General features: G+C 43.3%; 1 protein-coding gene and 1 long non-coding RNA gene across 5 annotated transcripts; one reads left to right on the forward strand and one right to left on the reverse strand.

Annotated features, from left to right (window-relative positions):
* Window positions 1-3859: 3859 nt before the first annotated feature.
* LOC129079287 (uncharacterized) lies at window positions 3860-8854 on the reverse strand. Of its 2 annotated transcripts, none has more exons than XR_008530061.1 (4): window positions 8804-8854; window positions 7240-7315; window positions 5267-5498; window positions 3860-4110 (listed from the first exon to the last, which is right to left on the reverse strand). It is a non-coding gene; the product is annotated as an uncharacterized LOC129079287 (long non-coding RNA). The 2 variants fall into 2 exon arrangements; XR_008530060.1 differs by lacking the exon at window positions 8804-8854 and adding an exon at window positions 8337-8444.
* PDCL (phosducin like) lies at window positions 8513-16368 on the forward strand. Of its 3 annotated transcripts, none has more exons than XM_054584421.1 (4): window positions 8513-8640; window positions 10013-10189; window positions 12337-12518; window positions 14355-16368. In XM_054584421.1, the coding sequence occupies exons 2-4, from the start codon at window positions 10018-10020 to the stop codon at window positions 14904-14906; spliced, it is 906 nt and encodes a 301-aa protein (XP_054440396.1). In that variant the 5' UTR covers window positions 8513-8640; window positions 10013-10017; the 3' UTR covers window positions 14907-16368. The 3 variants fall into 3 exon arrangements, with proteins under 3 accessions (XP_054440396.1, XP_054440397.1, XP_054440398.1); XM_054584422.1 differs by lacking the exon at window positions 8513-8640 and adding an exon at window positions 8949-9327; XM_054584423.1 differs by lacking the exon at window positions 8513-8640 and adding an exon at window positions 9355-9933.
* The last annotated feature ends 1075 nt before the right edge of the window (window positions 16369-17443 follow it).

Raw genomic sequence — 17443 nt, forward strand, 5'->3', positions numbered from 1 at the left:
GACAGGAAACTTAATGAAGGAAATGAAATCCCAGGAAGGTGTTATTTCCTTCATAGTTAATACTGTAGTAATTATGCACAGATTACAGTTTATTTTATTTTTTAAAAATTGAAAACTCCATAGTGCAGTGGTCCAACCTGCACATTCCAATCACCTCGGGATCTTCTAAATCCTCACCCGAGGATGTGTTTATTGATTTTATTTTATTAGAAAAATTCTTATCCTCTCCTGAGGACATATTTTCCATTGCTTTTAGAGAGAGAGCAAGGGAGAGAACCATCGACTGGTTGCCTCCCGTACTGCCCAGACAGGATCACGCGGGGAATGTGTGCACCTGGTCGGGATCAGGGATGGAGGATCAAAACCACAACCCAGGCATGCGCCCTGACCAGGAATCGAACCTGCAACCTTTTGGTTACGGAACGACACTCCAACCAACTGAGCCACACTGCCCAAAGCTGTTTATTGATTTTAGAGAGAGCAGAAGCGGGGGAGAGAGGAAAAAAAGATTGCTGTGAGAGAGAAACATCAATTGGTTGCCTCCCATATGCGCCCTTACTGGGGACTGAACTCACAACCTAGGTATGAGCCCTGACAAGGCCTTGAACCACAGCCCTCTTGTGCATGGAATGATGTTCCAACCAACTTAGTCACCTGCCCAGAGGTAACTCAGGATCTTTTAAAAATCCCGAAGTCCAGATAGCACCCTGGACTGATTAAATCACAGTCTCTAGGGGTGGGGCCCCTAGGTGCTTCCAGTGTGCAGCAAAGTTTGGGAACTACTGCCAGCATGAGTGGGAAAGGGTTTGCGGCCTGTCTTTGCCCAGGTGCGTTAAACATATCCACCATCAAATGTTTTCAGGTCTATGTAAGTTCTCAGAGACTCAACAAATATTTTTTAAGAATCTATGTACTAGACAACAGGATACAGGAGTGAACTAGCCCCCTAACTTCATGAAACTTGGAGGGACAGACAAGACATAAGTAAAAGGTATATTTAGATAAGGAGGAGTAACACAACCAGAATGAATATAATGCAACCAGATGATGAGATTTCGTAAGGTGGGAGTAGTAATTCTCAGCACTGTGACTGTTTTCGATAGGGCGGTCTACTGAACATCTTTGTGATCTCTAATAAACATCTCTAACTTAACAAGTCCAAATTTGAGTTCCTGGGATGCCTCCACCCCCCAAACTACACCTCTGTCTTCCCTTTTTCAGTTGCTACCCATTTGACTGCTTGCTCTCACACCTATTCCAGCAGCAAATCCTTCCAAAAACATTCAGAATTTGACCACTTCTCATCACCTAGGTTCAAGTCACAGTTCTCTCACTCGAGTTGTGATAGCCTCCTGTTCGTTCCCCCTGCTTCTGCCCTTCAATGTGTGGTTGCCTCTCAAGCACCCTCTGCCAAAGGCTGCAACGCAGGCATGTGCCCTGACTGGGAATCAAACTGGCGAACCTTTTGTTTGCAAACCAGCGCTCAATCACTGAGCCACACCAGCCAGGGCTTGCTTCTGCCCTTCAGCTTAGTCTCCCCACAGCAGCTGCAGTGATCCCATCAAAATGTTCAGTGATCACTTCACTCGTGTGCTTCAAACTTCCAAATGCTTCTCACATCACTCAGAGTGAAAGCTAGTCTTTGCCTTGATACTTTGCTCACTGTGCTCCAGCCACACTGCCTTGGTGTTCACCACAATGGGCATGTTCCCATCATAGGGCTTTTACACTTATGTCCTTTAAGGATAGAAGGCTTTACCCTGGCTAGTGTAGCTCAGTGGATTGAGCACAGGCCTGCAAACCAAAGGGTCGCTGGTTCAATTCCCAGTCAGGGCACATGCCTGGGTTGTGGCCAGGTCTCCAGTAGGGAGAGCACAAGAGGCAACCGCACACTGATGTTTCTCTCCCTCTCTCCTTCCCTTCCCCTCTCTCTAAAAATAAATATATAAAATCTTAAAAAAGAAAAAAACAGTATAGAAAGCTTCTCCCATCCCCTTCGGATATCTTCATGACTAGATCTCTCACTCTCTTCAGGTCTTTATTCAAAAGTCAACCTCATAACTGGATGGAGAGTAACTGGGGGGGAGGAGATCAACTGAAGTATTTAATAACTGTATGTTCTGAAATGATTACTCATTCACAGGAAATGGCAACAACAATACAGTGAGGACCCATGTCGCCTTCACATGACTTCCCTAATGGCAGCATCTTACATAACTATAACATAATATCAAAACCAAAAAATTGACATTAGTAACAATCTACAGACCTTATTCAGACTTCACTGGCTTCACATGTACTCATTTGCATGTGTATGCACGTGTGTGTGTGTGTGTGTAGTTCTATACAATTTTATCACAGGTGCATTTGGGGAACCACCACTACTATCAAGATAACAGAACTGAAAAAAAGAGATAACAACTGTTCCATCACTTCAATGACCCTTGTGCTACCCCTTTATATTTACATCCATCCCCCCCACCCGCCCCATTCTCCCATCCCTAATCCCTGGAAACAGCTCTTTGGTCCTCCATGTCTATAATTTTGTCATTTTGAGAATGTTATATAAATAAAACTATACAGAATGTAACCTTTTGAAATTGGCTTTTTTTTCACTCAACATAATTCCCTTGAGATCCAAGTTGCTGCATATATTAATAGTTGTTCCGTCTTATTGCTTGAGCAGTATACCATGATTATGGATGTGTTAGGCCGCAGCTAGGAATGAGCAGCCCGAGGGGAAGTAAAGCAGGGCCCCCGCTGTTACAAACTAACAAAGCACTTAACACAGAAGTCTTGGAGCAAAAGGGAGACATGTCTCACCCATTACCCCAGCAACCCCTAGTCTGGTTTGATGATTGCCAGGTGTCCCGAGCATCACAAGCAAAAATAGCGCAGCAGAAGGGAAGTCCTTGAGACTGTGCTGAGAAAGGGAGGCTTCTGCAATAAGCTCACCGAGACTGCCAGGTGTTCTGAGCATCACAAGCAGGGGTAGCCCAGGAGGAAGGGAGTCCGTGAGACCCTGTGCTGGGAATGGGAGCCTTGGAACAACTTCACTAACTAGACAGAAAGCCTTTACTAAGAAAGAAAACCTTTGTAGCTGTACATTATTCCCAAGGTTTGGAAGGGGCATAAGGAAGGTGAACCTAGAAGCTGACTAAGGTATGTAACCCCTGAACCCCAAGAGCTGGCATACTTAGATAGCTAAGGACCCACTGGTAGCCTTGGCTCAAGTGTATGGAACAAAGTTACAACTTCATTTCCTCCATACATGGGGCGTGCAGACGAGCTGGCCACCTGTCTGTAGGTCCGTGCTCATGTGTCTCATAAACTAACTTCTATCTCCACTTCTACTTCCACTACACGTGTTTCTCTTGCTTGACTCCTTCTCTTGTGAGTGAGACGAGGACTGAGGAACAGGCTGGGCGGGGGGAGTGGGGGGGCTTCTGATTCGGGCCTCTCCTCAGTAACAGATGTGCCGTATTTTTTTAAAAAACATTGGCCCGCTGAAGAACATTTGGATTGTTTCAAAATTTTGGCTATTAAAAATAAAGCTGCTGTGAACATTCGTATACATGTTTTTTGTGTGGACATAAGTTGTTTTTTTTTATTTCTGATGTATTTTTGAGCAAATAAACGGGTGTTTTTTGTCTACTCTGAAGGAAATAAATAATGTGGGCTATAAGGACTTAACTAAGAAATAGATAAATTCCTTAAAAATGCAGATGAAAGATGAAAAAACAATTGAAATAACTCCTGTATTGGTTACCTATTATCACATAACAAATTGCCCCAAAACTCAGTGGCTTAACCCTTTCTGCAGGTCAGGAACCTGCAGTGACTCAGATGGGCCCTCCACTTCGGGTCTCGGACGGGCTGCCGTCTGGGTGTTGGCTGGCACCGCAGTCCCCTCAGCTGCTCACCTGGGGAAGGGTCTGCTTCCAAGTGCACGCCCCTGATCGCTGGCAGGGCCCAGCTCCTCCCGAAGTGTAGGAATGAAGACCCCGGCTTTTTGTTGCCACATGAGCCCCTTGGAAGGGCAGCTCACGATCAGTGTGGCAGCCTGGTTCATCTAAGCAGCAAGCAAGGAGAGCCCAAGACTAAGGCAGGCTGGAGAGAGAGAAAGAGGAAAAGAGTGAAAGGTAAAAGGAAGTCAAAAATCTTGTCTAATCTCATCTAAGAAGCAACAGCCCATCCATTTTGTCATTATTCATTAGAAATTAGTCACTAGGTCCAGTTCATACTCAAGGCCTGATATAGCTCCCAAAGAACCATGGATAGTTGATCTTGGCAAAGAAGAGGCAGGTTAATGAAGGAAATGAAATTCCAGGAAGTTTTATTTCCTTTATAGTTAATACTAGAATGAATAATTATCATGCAAGGACTACGATTTCTTTTTCTTTTTCTTTTTTTTTAAGAGAGAGGGGAAGGAAGGGAGAAAAGGAAAGAAACATCAATATGTGGCTGCCTCTCACATGCCCCCTACTGGGGACCTGGCCCACCCACAACCCAGGCATGTGCCCTGACTGGGACTTGAACCGGGGACCCTTTGGTTCACAGGTGCCACTCAATCTACTGAGCCACACCAGGCAGAGCTACAATGCTTTTTAATAATTGAAAACTTAATAGTGCAGTGGTCCAACCTGCACATTACAATCACCTCAGGATCTTTTGAAAATCCCAAATCCCTAATGAAAAAAAAACAAACAAGAAAAATATAACCAGCAACATTGAAAGAAAAAACTGACAGTAATGAGAGGGGAGGAGGGAGAGGAGTAAAGGGGAGAAGAAGGGGAAGGGTCAAGTCAAGGAGCATGTGTAAAGGACCCATGGACAACGCCAAAGTGGGGAAGGATGGAGGGTGGGAGGTGGGGGTGGGTGGGGCAGGGGACAGTGGTGGCAGGAAAATGGAGACAAATGTATTTGAAAAATAAAAAAATAAAAATAAATTAAAAATAAAATACAAAAAATAATTATAAAAAATAAACAAACAAATCAAAATAAATAAATAAAAATCCCAAGTCCATGTGTAATCTCTCTGAGTGTGGGCTGGACCTAGTGTCCTTATCTCCTAGTTGCGAGAAAGAAACCACACAGGCAAAGTTTAAAGAATCATTATATCATTTGATTAATTTAATAATTATCAATTATTGAAGTGTAATAAATGAGTGACTATAAGGTAAAAAGAAACTCCATATGGCACCCACCCCCAGTGGCTTAGGGAGAGAACCTAAGGAGGGACCAAGTCGGAAAGGAGTCCACTTACCAAGACTGGGGTTCAGATCTCATTGGTGTCATCTGAGAAGCTGAAGTGCAGCCCACTGGACAGCAAGACGTCTGCTGGTTTTCCCAGGCTGGAACTGGTAGCTGGCAGCGGAAGGCAAGTCTCTGGGCCACAGGCAAGCTGCACATGACCTTGTGAAAGGAGCTGGTACCAGAGCGGGCTGGAGGCCATGGGAAGCCGCTGCGAGGAGGAGGCCTTCAGGGCCCCGATTTCCCTGTGGAGAGGGTCATGGAGAAATGATTGCTGAGCCAGACTGAGGTCGCAAGGCCATCACGGGACCGCATGTACTGAAGCCACGTGACTGGGGAAGATCGCCACTGGATGACCATATAGCCATAGCACCGACCGCTGCCCCTCCATTGCCCCCTGCAAGCTTATCACAGTGCTCACGGCAAACGCAGAGGCTTAAAGGAATTCTGCCCATCATTGCAAAGCAAGAAGCTAAATTGGGAGCTGAGAGGCAATAAATTGTTGATTGAGACAGGAGACATTAGAATCTGCCTGCCATAGCTCTCTATCTACTAAAGAAATTGAATTAATTATGAAAACCTTCCCACAAAGAAAACTTGGGCCCAAATGGTTTCACAAGTGAATTCTAGTAAACATTTAAAAGAAAAACAAAACCTATGAGTCTACCAAAACTATTTCAGAAAATGGAGGAGGAGGGAATTTCCTAAGTAGTTTTATTAGACCAATATTAACCCTGGTACCAAAACTTCACAATGACATTACAAAAAAATAATAAAATAAAAAAATTACAGCTTAATCAATATTTTTGGAACAGAATAGATAATAGTTTTAGATGATTAAAAATTACACACATATATAAAAAGTCTCCCTTCCATACTTCTCATCTGTCCCTAAAAAATGACTTTTTATTTCTTTAATTTTTTAAAATTTATTGATTTTAGAGAGAGGGGAAGAGAAAGAGAGAGAAACATGGATTTGTTGTTCCACTTATTTATGCATTCATTGACAGATTCTTATATGTGCCCTGAGGATTAAACCCAGAACCTTGGTGTATCAGGACACCGCTCTAACTGACTGAGCTACTCAGCCAGGACCTTCTATTTATTATACATGTATTTTTTCAATGACTTTCTTTATGCATATATAAGCAAATATTTGTTCATATGTTTTTATGCAAAAGACAGGAAGCTAAAACATAATGTTCTTTACCTTGTTTTTAAAAAAAAAACACTAAATAATATACTCACGCAATTATGTCTGTAGAATGAACTTCCAGGAGTGGAATCGCTGGTTAAAGGTAAGTTTTCTTTGCAATATGGATAGATATTCCTCAATTGGCATCCGTAAGAGTTGTATCAATTTTCACTCTTACCAGGAATATATTCCCCAGTGTAACTGTTATCAAACTTTTTGATTTTTAACAATCTGAACAGTGGGAAATGGCATTTGAGAGGATATTTGTAGAGATGAGAACTAGGAAAATATATTAGTATGCTGTAGAAAGAGAAAGCGAGCCTGAATATGCAGGGAGGACAGAGAGAGGGCAGGAGTGGTGGGAGGGAGCGAGAGGGAGAGAGAAGGTAATTGCAGGAACAGAGTACTTTACGAGGCTGGAGGGGTGTGATCCACTGCACTGGTGATTCATTTAATAAGTGCAGATCAGGGGTTACTGGTACATTTTGAGTGTGGGCTCAAGTTCAAGTCTCTTTTGATTGCTTCTATTTTTTAGGCAATACAGGAATCAAGGAAGGTCGGAGAGGGGAGGGAGTGTTGAAGATCTGGGAGAAGAGATGTGAATTGCTTGTCTTAGAGAGTATGAGAGGAGCAGGTGTTAGGGTTGCTGGGCAGTATGAGGATGGCAGGATTGAAATTAATTTTGAAGGACAAGAAACCACCATGGATGAAGAAGACCCCTGACTCAGGAAGCCGTGAGTAAAAATAAATTTCAAAAACATTTATCTAGTATTGATTTTATAAATACTTACAGGGAATCTCCCATGAAGAGGCACTGTTGCTGGGTGCTGACTTGTCACCTAAAGCAGATCACAAGCATTTCCAAGTCTGCAGTTCGTGCAAACAAAAATACAAAGTCACCATATGATCTTTTTGATGAATTGTTCTTAAATTTGGGAACAAGAGAGGGTTCACTCTTAATAGCCCGAACAAAAAACTTCTCAGAAAAATATGCACATAGACAAATTGGCAGACAATTTCAGGTGGTCATAGAACCCATAAATTAAGAATCTCTTTAATTAAGAAACTTATATTAAAAAGTTTATCTCATTTTAGTATATTTTGAATGAATCAAGTTACATAAAGTTTTCTATGAGTTACTGTATTTTGCTGTGTAGAATGCTCACCTTTTGATCAAATTTTTGAGGGAAAAATAAGGACGCACATTATACATGGGTAGTACTAATTCCCAATTCATACAAATGTTTTTAATTTTACTTAGGTTTATGTATTAAAAGTGTAACTCTAGAAAGCAATAGCGATATCCGTATGCAAAACAATACTCTGGAATATGATAATCAGTTTTGTTTCTAAATATAAATAAATAATTGAATTAAATAATTTAAATGAAAGATTTTTTTCCTGCAAGTTTGGGCCAAAAACATGGATGTGCATTTACACCAGAAAATACGGTACTTCATGGTGTGTATTGGACGCCTCCGTAAGAACTCAAAAACCATTTTAGGTTTTGAAAGAGTTGCAAAAATAGTGTAAAGATCCCCTGTACTCTCTAAGCCAAATCCCCAAAGGTTAACATCTTACATAACTCTTAGTATAATTATCAAAACTATTCATACAAGACCCTTATTAAATAAATCTTATTCAAATTTGTGAGTTGTCCTATTCCCATCCTTTTCCTCTTTTTGGATGCAACCTAGGATTTCTCACTGCATTTAGTTCATGGACCTGGCTTTTTAAAAAAAAAATTTAACCTAAGAGCTGTGTGTTCTTGGGCAAAGAACTTAATCTTTGATTCTGTCCTAATAGCCGCCATGTAATTAAGAACAATAAAAGATACATATAGAATAGTTTCAGAAACTTCACAGGTAACCGAATAAATATCTCTTACTGTTCAAAGCTGGGTATATATAATGCAGCTGTTCGTTGAAATTAAACAAACAGGGAGCGTATAACTTCTGCCGATGTATTTTGTCCCAAAGTGGGACCCATAGCTTCTCCCTCGGCCGGCTTCCTCTAATTGGGCCGCGAGTGTCTGCCTTTACGCAGGAAGCCCGCCTCATTGGTGCGTGCAGTCGGGACTCCGGCGGCTTTTCTTATAGTGCTCAAGCCACTGACCCACTTCCCTTCCTCGAACCGAGCACTCTTTCTTCCCAAGTACCCGGAGCTGCCAGCCCGAAGGGATCCCGATCGAGGTAGGCCGGGTAACTGCGTTGGGGTCAGGGAGGAAGAAGCAGCAGGCATGGAATGGGTGGGATGTGGTGGAACAGGGGTGATGAGCGACCCTGCTTTGTCCGCGCGTCCCTTCGACCCGAGGGCTCCGCGACTTCACTGCCCCGCCTCCTCCGCTGGCCCCACCTCCTTCGGGCTCCCACGAAGTTTCTTCGGGCCCCTCCGCGAGCCCCTTCCACTGGCCCCGCCTCCTCTGCGTACCTTCTGCAGGCACCGCCCTCTTCTCTAACCCGTTTGCCGGCCCCGCCCCTGTGGCGCTCCCGTCAGCCGACCCGCCTCCTCCGGAAACCGGTCCGCGGCGGGCCCAGCTTTCGCCGAACTCGTCACCGCCTGGTCGCCCTTGCGTCCTGCCGCACCTTCTGGGTTGTTTGGTTCTACTCTCCGTTTTAGTACCTGCTCATTTCTCTAATTAACTCTGCCTCCTGACCCCTCTCTTCCCGTCTGACTGCTGGGATCCCCACATTCCCCCACCGATCCTGGCTGTCTCCATTTGGACTTACAAATCTTGCCGAGGCCTGGCGCTGGACAGTGGACGTCCCTGCTTTCTAGAGCTCCCTGCTCTGTGGGAGAGTCACTGTGTAACGCAGTGTAACAGGCCCGGGGTTGTCTTCAAGGAAGGAAGCGTAGTATTGCTACGCTTCGTGGAAGGAGTGGGTGCTACCGTTTTCACCCTCCCCGCTGGGTCTGCTAGTAGGGCTTTAGAGGGCTAAGCTGTCCCTTTCTCTCAAAAAGTCCCAAGCTGCTTCTGGTGCAGAATATTGGTCTTTAACTGTTGTCCTTTAAATTCTTGGAAAGTAGAAAAATCTTGTCATGGGCCCTTTTTTTAAACCAAAGTTGGTAGGGCCTCACCCCCTCCATCCAAACCTCGAGTGTGCGGCCTGGGTCGAAGGCATCAAATAGACGGGCGATTAATTTAGCGACTCGGCAGTATCCCCTTGATGCTTCTTTTTGGAGTTTTTCCTGAGGGTTCTTATCCAATATTTCAATTACCTAGCAGTTTTCATTGCTAAGAAAACCTAAATGTATGTGCAAATAAAACTTCCAATCAGTAAGTAGATTTTTCCAAGCCACTACACTTGTAAGTACTAGTGTCCCTTATTCAGAAGCAACTTCCCTTATCTGAGCCTCAGTTTACCTCCTACAGAAAGAGCATGATTGACCCTATCACACAGGGTCATGGTAGGGATTTGTTGAGATCCTGCTGCTGAAAAAAGGATCACTTTTAGAGTCCTCGGAATGGTAGTATCTCAGCACAAGTGAGCTCCTGCTCTTTAGAGTCAAATCTGTCTGGTTGAAGCTGGCAAAGAGCCTAAGAGGTTTCTTGCCCTCTTTCAGGCACCATGACGACCCTGGATGATAAGTTGCTGGGAGAGAAGCTGCAGTACTATTACAGCAGCAGTGAGGACGAGGACAGCGACCGTGAGGACAAGGATGAAGGCAGGGGTGCCCTGGCCGGCAGTTCGCTGCCTGCAGACGCTGAGTTGGCAGGCGAAGGCATCTCAGTGAACACAGGTACGGGAAATCCCTGAGCTCTGGGAACGGGTTTAGAAATGCCCATTAAATATGTATCAGGTGGAAGTCTCCTGATCGTGTCTCTCTTAATTCCAGCCCCACTTCTAGAGATAACCTGGCGTTGCCATTTCACCGGGTGTGCTTCTGGCCCTGTCTCCGTACAGTACAAATATGCATGCATAGCAGCACAGTAATGAACTCAGACTGGGTTGGGTTTGAATCAAGTGTCTCAAATTAGTAGTTGTTTGATATCATATAAATCATAGGTATGAGTATACTGGCAGTATAAATGTCTAGAAATGACATATTTACATTTTAGGAATTCCAGATCGCTGTCAAGTGAAGGGGGCACTGTTTTATAGTTTAAGCAGCAGCATGGTATTTCTCCAATGTTTGCCTTCTTACTGTGTGCTCACACTTTCTCATCTTTGCCATCCAATGGATGACAAATGGTAACTCGTAGTTTTATTTTCTCTCTTTTTAAGAGCGACATTGAGCCTCTTTTTCATAACTTTAGAGATACTGTCATATTTCTTTGCTCATTTTTAAGTTGAGTGGTTGGTCTTTTTCTTAGGGAGCTATATATTAAGGAAATTAATCTGTGGTATGAGTTGTAAATATTTCTACCAATTTGTTGTTTGTCTTTTGACTTTTATGTTCTTTTCCTGGTAAGAATTGTGTGTTTTTATGTACTAACAAGCATTATTTTATAGTTCTTAATTTTGTTTCTTACTTAAAACATTTCTTCACTCCATCCTTTTTCTTAGTGTTCTTATGATTTTATTTTATTTACACTTAAATTTTTTCACCCATTAATTTGTCTTTTACTGTGCTGTATATCACACTGTATTTAATTATTATGTTATAACATGTTTTAGTGTCTGATAGGGTTGCTCCCTCCTCCGTACTCTCCTATGTTATTATTGTCCTAACTTGTGCTTTCTTCTTTTTCCAAAGAAATTTTAGGAGCATGCACACATGTGTAATCACATATTTTCATGGGGAATGAATTAAATATATAGATTAATTTAGGGATAATGGACAACCTTACGTGATGTTGGGTCTTCCTAGTCAGCAGATGGTATTGCCTTTCCATCTGTTCAAGTATTAATGTTTCTTGGTAGCATTTTCTTCACATAGATTCTTTTTATGATAATGATGATGATGATGATGTATTGGTTTCGGGTGTACAGCTTGATGGCACGTAGATTCTTCTTATTTTTTCCTGTGATAACAAAAGACCTGCACATCTCAGTGGCTTGTGGTAACAAAGGTTTATTTCTCAGCCATGTTACATGCCTCCTGTGTGGAGCAGCAGCAGCTCTGCTTTCACTTCACGTGTCTTCTCATTTCTAGTAACGAGCTCAAAAACATGCCGTTTTCATGCCCAAGCGCAAGGAGCAAGAGAGGGCTGTTGGAGGCATGTAATGGCTCATAAAGCTTTTGGTCAGAATCCATTGATCAAAGAAAGTCACACGGCCGAGCCCAACATTAGCTGGCTGGGGATATATGTACTGATCCCACAGGAGGTACTACCAGTCATACACCGCAAGGAGGTATGGGGGTAGCTTGAGTAACAGGACAAGCTGCCATAATGTTATAAAAATTCAGATCATACAGAAGTATAGAAAGAAAAAAGTAAAAGTTCTCTGTCCCCAGTGCCCTTAGATCCTGCTACCTACAGACAACCACTGTCAACAGTTTACACATCCCTCTAGGCCTTTTTCTATGAACATACAAATGTACATGACCATATGTAGAGACCCATAAATATGTAATATACACATACAATTCTTTTTCTAAAAATTGGAGGATCATATCCTGATATTGCTCTGCATTTTTTTTAACCTAATATATGTGAACATCTTTCATGGCAGGAAACAGCCACCTCTTTTAATAAGAGTTCCTATGCTTTCCTTTGAGTAGATGAATCATAATTTATTTAATGCATCTCCTAACGTTGGACCCTTAGTTTGGCCCTTTAAGTATTGCAGACCGTGCTGCAGTGGACATCACTGTGTGTAGACCATGCTGCCCTGTGTGAGTGTCACTGTGGAATTGATGGAACGAGCTTTTGACAATTGTGAGTTGGTCCATAATTCCTTGCCCATTCTTCTTGGTTATCTCCATGTTCACCCCTGACCCAGGTCCAAAGGGGGTGATCAATGACTGGCGCCGCTTCAAGCAGTTGGAGACAGAGCAAAGGGAGGAGCAGTGTCGGGAGATGGAAAGGCTGATCAAGAAGCTCTCAATGACCTGCAGGTCCCATCTGGACGAGGAGGAGGAGCAACAGAAACAGAAGGACCTCCAGGAAAAGATCAGTGGGAAGGTAATTCATAGCATGCAAGTTTTTCTCAGAAGCTGCCCTGGCTACTCAGGAGGCCTCCCAGAAGCTGTGCAGTGTTGGAGGAAGTATAGAGTCACGTCACAACTCAGACACATGGGTTTGAATCTCAGCTCGGCCACTAACGACTGTGGGGACGTCTCTTCCATTCTCAGTCTGGCTTTTCTCGGATTAAGTGAGGCCAGTATCTCTGCTCACAGGGCTATGTGGGTACAGTCCCCATCACAGTGCCTGGCCCATTGAAAGTGCTCAGTAAATGTGAGTTTCCTGTCCTTTATTGAACTGTAACCTTGGGCCAGAAATAACCCCCTGAGGTTGGTGGTATTATCTCCATTTTAGAGAGAGTGAAACCAACGCTTAGAGACGGAGGGGACTTGCTCAGAGCCATACAGCCAGTAAAACATAATAGGAACTAGGATGCTAAGCCAGATTTTCCTGTTATTTTCATGATGTTGCTGGTTCACCAGAGCCTATTCATGAGAATTTATGCTAATGAGGCAATGCTATAGAAAGAAATAGACACTGAAAGATACATGGAACTAGGTCACTGACTGTCTCTTCTGAGTATCAGGACTCTATTTGATCCCATGCCCCCTGACCACGGTTGGCCGTTCAGGAGTGCCTGACATCACTGGGCTATGGCCCGAAGCAGCTCTCGGCTGGAAGTGCCAGGCTGGACCAGGGAGCGTATAGGAGGATGAAGTGAAGAGCCATTTACCTGGACCCAAAAGATGATTTCAGGGCATTAGACTGAAACAAGGACCCTGAGAGGTCAGAAAGAGCCACTGTGGCGGGCTGAGGTGGAGTGGAGAGCTCTGAGGCGGGACGAAAATTGGGAATGATAAGTAACAGTGAATTCAGGGCGGTGCCGGCTATGATGCAGTGACATCTGGTCTGGGCTCGTGGTCCCTCGGCCTCCACCCTGTCATCTGTGCCAGGCTAGCTGGATCCAGGCTTCGTTACGGGGCAGCTGGCTTGCTGCTCTAGGGCAGGAGACGGAAGACGCTGCTGTAACGTAAACTGGCTGCAGCGCCGTGTGCCCGCTGCTCACGGGGTTCCTCCCGCTGAGGAAGCAGCTCGCCACGGGACCGCAGGCGCCCTGCTGGGCCGTCTGCCGGGGAACAGGGCTGGACGCAGCCTGGATGCAGGAAGCAAGGGGAGTGGTGAAGCAGCATGTGGCACATGACGTCTAATCTTAGAAAAAGTATTTGGAAACATGAAATGTTTAGGCTATAATAATGCTAAGGGGTTAAAAAAAAAAAAAGCAGGTTTTAACTTAGGGTAAACTGCTGTTATCAAAGCAACAGCCATTTTAGCATGTGACTGTATTGTGTGTGTGATGTGTGTGATGCACAGGGTAGGCAGGGATTATGAATGTTCTTTTTGAAGTTCCTTCATGTCCTGTTGTCTAGTCAGCAGGAATAAACCCACGGGTAAAATAATTAATCCGTTGTCAAGACCGACAACAAGGAAAAAGCTAGTGAAGTGCTCTTATCCAACGCTGCCTGTTTGGATTGAGAAGCAATATTGATACAGTAGTTAAAAGCCTGGGTTTTAAAATCATCTAGTTTGAATCCTGGCCGTAGTACACTTGTGACCTGCATGATATTGTACAAATGATCTTAAGTTTTGGAACCTCGTGTGTAAAGCGGGGGTAATAAAGGTCCCTTTCTGATGGGTTAGCGTAAGAATTCAGTGAGACGTAACGCATGCGGAGCGCCAAGCAACGTGCTGCCTGTGTCGTGAGCACGCATGCATACTAACTGTTGCCACAGGTGTTCAGTGTGTGTTTCTGATGCTCACTTGCTGGTCCTCCTTCAGATGGCCCTGAAGGAGTTTGCCATGATGAACGAGGACCAAGACGATGAAGAGTTTCTGCAGCAGTACCGGCGGCAGAGAATGGAAGAGATGCGGCAGCAGCTTCACAAGGGGCCGCAGTTCAGGCAGGTGTTTGAGATCCCCAGTGGGGAAGGGTTTTTGGACATGATTGATAAAGAACAGAAAAGCACCCTCATCATGGTCCATATCTACGAGGACGGCCTCCCAGGGACCGACGCCATGCATGGTTGCATGGTCTGCCTTGCCGCCGAGTACCCAGCTGTCAAATTCTGCCGTGTGAAGAGCTCCGTTATCGGGGCCAGCAGTCGGTTCACCAGGAATGCCCTTCCCGCCCTGCTCATCTACAAGGGGGGCGAACTGATTGGTAATTTTGTTCGAGTCACTGACCAGCTGGGTGAAGATTTCTTTGCTGTGGACCTTGAAGCTTTTCTACAGGAATTTGGATTGCTCCCAGATAAGGAAGTCTTGGTGCTGACGTCTGTGCGTAACTCTGCCACATGTCACAGTGAGGACAGCGATTTGGAAATAGATTGAACTGATAATCTACTGGCATAGATTTCTCATTGTTTGGGCTGGAAGACATAGTCTCTGTGTTTATTTTTATTCCTTCCTGTGTCTCCAGGCTTTGCAGCAGTTCTTTGTAGTCCCTTTTATTATACGTAAAGTAAGAAATTCTTACATTCAATCAGAATGCCGAATCACCTTGTGACTAGCAATAAAGTGACTTAAAAATTGTATAAACAGGAAGGCAAGCTTTTGAACGGTTTACTTCAGATCCTCCAGCGTGACATCTTGTTGTTTCGAGTCAATATTTACATAACATCCTATTGACAGTGCCTGGAAATTGTCTAAAGATGATCTCAGAGGCCACTGCCAGTCCGGGAGTATAATTCTATAGATAGTGTGTTATTTGCAACATAAATAGTGCATTTCCTTCATCAAATGATTGTAAGTTATATTTAATTGTAATCAGATTCATAGTTCAAGAACGCAGTTAAAATTTTCCCTCCAGAAACCTGTTTGCTATTGGGGGTCTTACTTTAAGGTTCCAGATGATGTGCATTTGCCCCATCAAGAAGGGTGGTCTCTGCTGATGGAGTCAATATGTCCCTCAAGCACTGAGTCTAGAGTAGGAGGAAGGATCCATCCTGAGCGCCCTGTTGGTGCTGGAAGACCAGCTACGGATGAGGCCTGGGGAGCTGGAAAGCCTTGTTAAAGGAGGACCTCTCAGTGATGCACTCCTGCTCAATCCTTTTCTGTCTCTTCTGTTTAACAAAGAATTTGTTTATTGTGGATTTTTAAACAACTTTTCTTTCAGGGTGCTTTCTTTGTTGACATAGAAATCTTGTTGTTGAACAATGGGATCATTCTGAACGTACTATTTATGGTATGGTCAGCCAGTGTAGCATACTTTTTTTCATGTTATTAAATACTCCTACAATATTTTTTAAGTGGCTGTGAATATTTCATTGTATGGATATGCCGTAATTTGCTCGTTGATTGTCCCTTAAAAAGAAAAATAGCACAGACTTTTTGTTACAAAAGTAATAGATGTTCATTGTAGAAAGTGTTATAAAAATTAAGTGAAAAAGAGATTTAAAAAGCCTTATAATTCTATCAACCAAAAATAATCCCTGTTACCATTTTTACAGTTATCTTTCTAGTCTTTCTGAATATGTATAATAATGATTGTCACTTGTGTTTTTTCCTGTTTTTCCCCCCCTGAAGGTCAGGGAAAATGTAACTTGGAATTAAATATTACCTTTAAAAATCACAGTTTAGCTTTTCCTGGCTGTTTAGGAATTGACTAACTTATACAATGGGCCTTGAAAATATCTGTTGTAGTTAATCAACAGAAAAGAAAGTGCTTGGTTTTTCTCACTAAAAAACTCATTGTAAAAGTGTGGAAAGTACAAAAAATTATTAAAATCAGAGACAATTGTTGTCAATGTTTTACTAGTTTATTTCCTTTTTCATTGTTTTTAATAACATTGAGAACTTACTGAATTTAGTTGTGTGTTATGTTTTATTTAATATTATATCATAAATACTTTGACATGCTGTAAAAACTCAAAATAAATCATGTTTAATGGCTTCACAATATTCATCATTTGTATATACCATAATTTATTAACCAGTCCCTTAATATTGGGAGTACAATTTAGAGTCCTAGTTTTTTGCTAAAACACTTAGCATCTTTCTGTTTTGGGCTATATTTTTGGTCATTCTCTTAGTATAGATTTCTGTTTTTTTAAATTTAACTTTTATTTATTTTTTTCCATTACCATTTAGTCCCTTATACCACCACCCTCCCCCGCCCCAGCAATCACCACGCTGTTGTCCATCCCTGTGAGTCCCTTTGCGTTTTCGCTCGATCCCTCCCCCCACCTCCCACTAGCTGTCATCGGCTCTCCATCTGTGAGTCTTTCTCTGTTTTGTGTGTTAGTTGAGTTTGTTCATTGGATCTCACGTAGAGTGAAGTCACGGAATTTGTCTTCCTCTGACTGACTGATTTCACGCAGCATAATCTTCTCCGGGTCCTTACATGCTGTTACAAAGGGTAAAATTTTCTTTTTTTATATCCGAGTAGTATTCCATTGTGTAAATGTTCCATAGTTGTTTTAGTATAGATTTCTAGAAGAGGCATTATTGGGTAGTAAACAGAGGGAGCATTTAAGAATAGCTTTCACCAGCCATCGTTTGTTCTCTCTGGAAATGAAAATAGCCTCGACTGTGCCTTCCAAGAATGGAAATTCTAGAATAAACTGAACAGACATGGAATGGGGGAAATCCTAGTGTTACACCTCCAGCTCAGGTATAGTGCAAACAGCACAGGTTTTGGAGTCAGATCAGGGTTCAAATCCTGCTGGCACTCACTAGCAGAATAGCTTCCGGTGAGGCACCCGGCCTTCCTGAAGCTCAGGTTCCTCACCTTTGAATGATACCTGTTTCATGGGTGGTTCTGTGACAGTGTTTCTCAAGGTGTGGTCCATGAGCTGTGGCATCAGCCTCACTGGGGAACGTGATGGAAGTGCAAATTCTCAGGCCTCTCCCTGGACCTACTGCATGGG

Source organism: Pteronotus mesoamericanus, unplaced genomic scaffold (genome assembly GCF_021234165.1).
Source record: "Pteronotus mesoamericanus isolate MK-2021 breed Mesoamerican mustached bat unplaced genomic scaffold, CSHL_Meso_final contig_78, whole genome shotgun sequence".
In the NCBI taxonomy this organism is placed as follows: domain Eukaryota; kingdom Metazoa; phylum Chordata; class Mammalia; order Chiroptera; family Mormoopidae; genus Pteronotus; species Pteronotus mesoamericanus.

Coding starts and splice junctions, on each gene's coding strand:
- PDCL (XM_054584421.1), top strand. CDS start 10,018: ATGACGACCCTGGATGATAAGTTGCTGGGAGAGAAGCTGCAGTACTAT. Junction 10,190..12,336: donor AGGCATCTCAGTGAACACAG/GTACGGGAAATC, acceptor CCCCTGACCCAG/GTCCAAAGGGGGTGATCAAT. Junction 12,519..14,354: donor AGGAAAAGATCAGTGGGAAG/GTAATTCATAGC, acceptor GTCCTCCTTCAG/ATGGCCCTGAAGGAGTTTGC.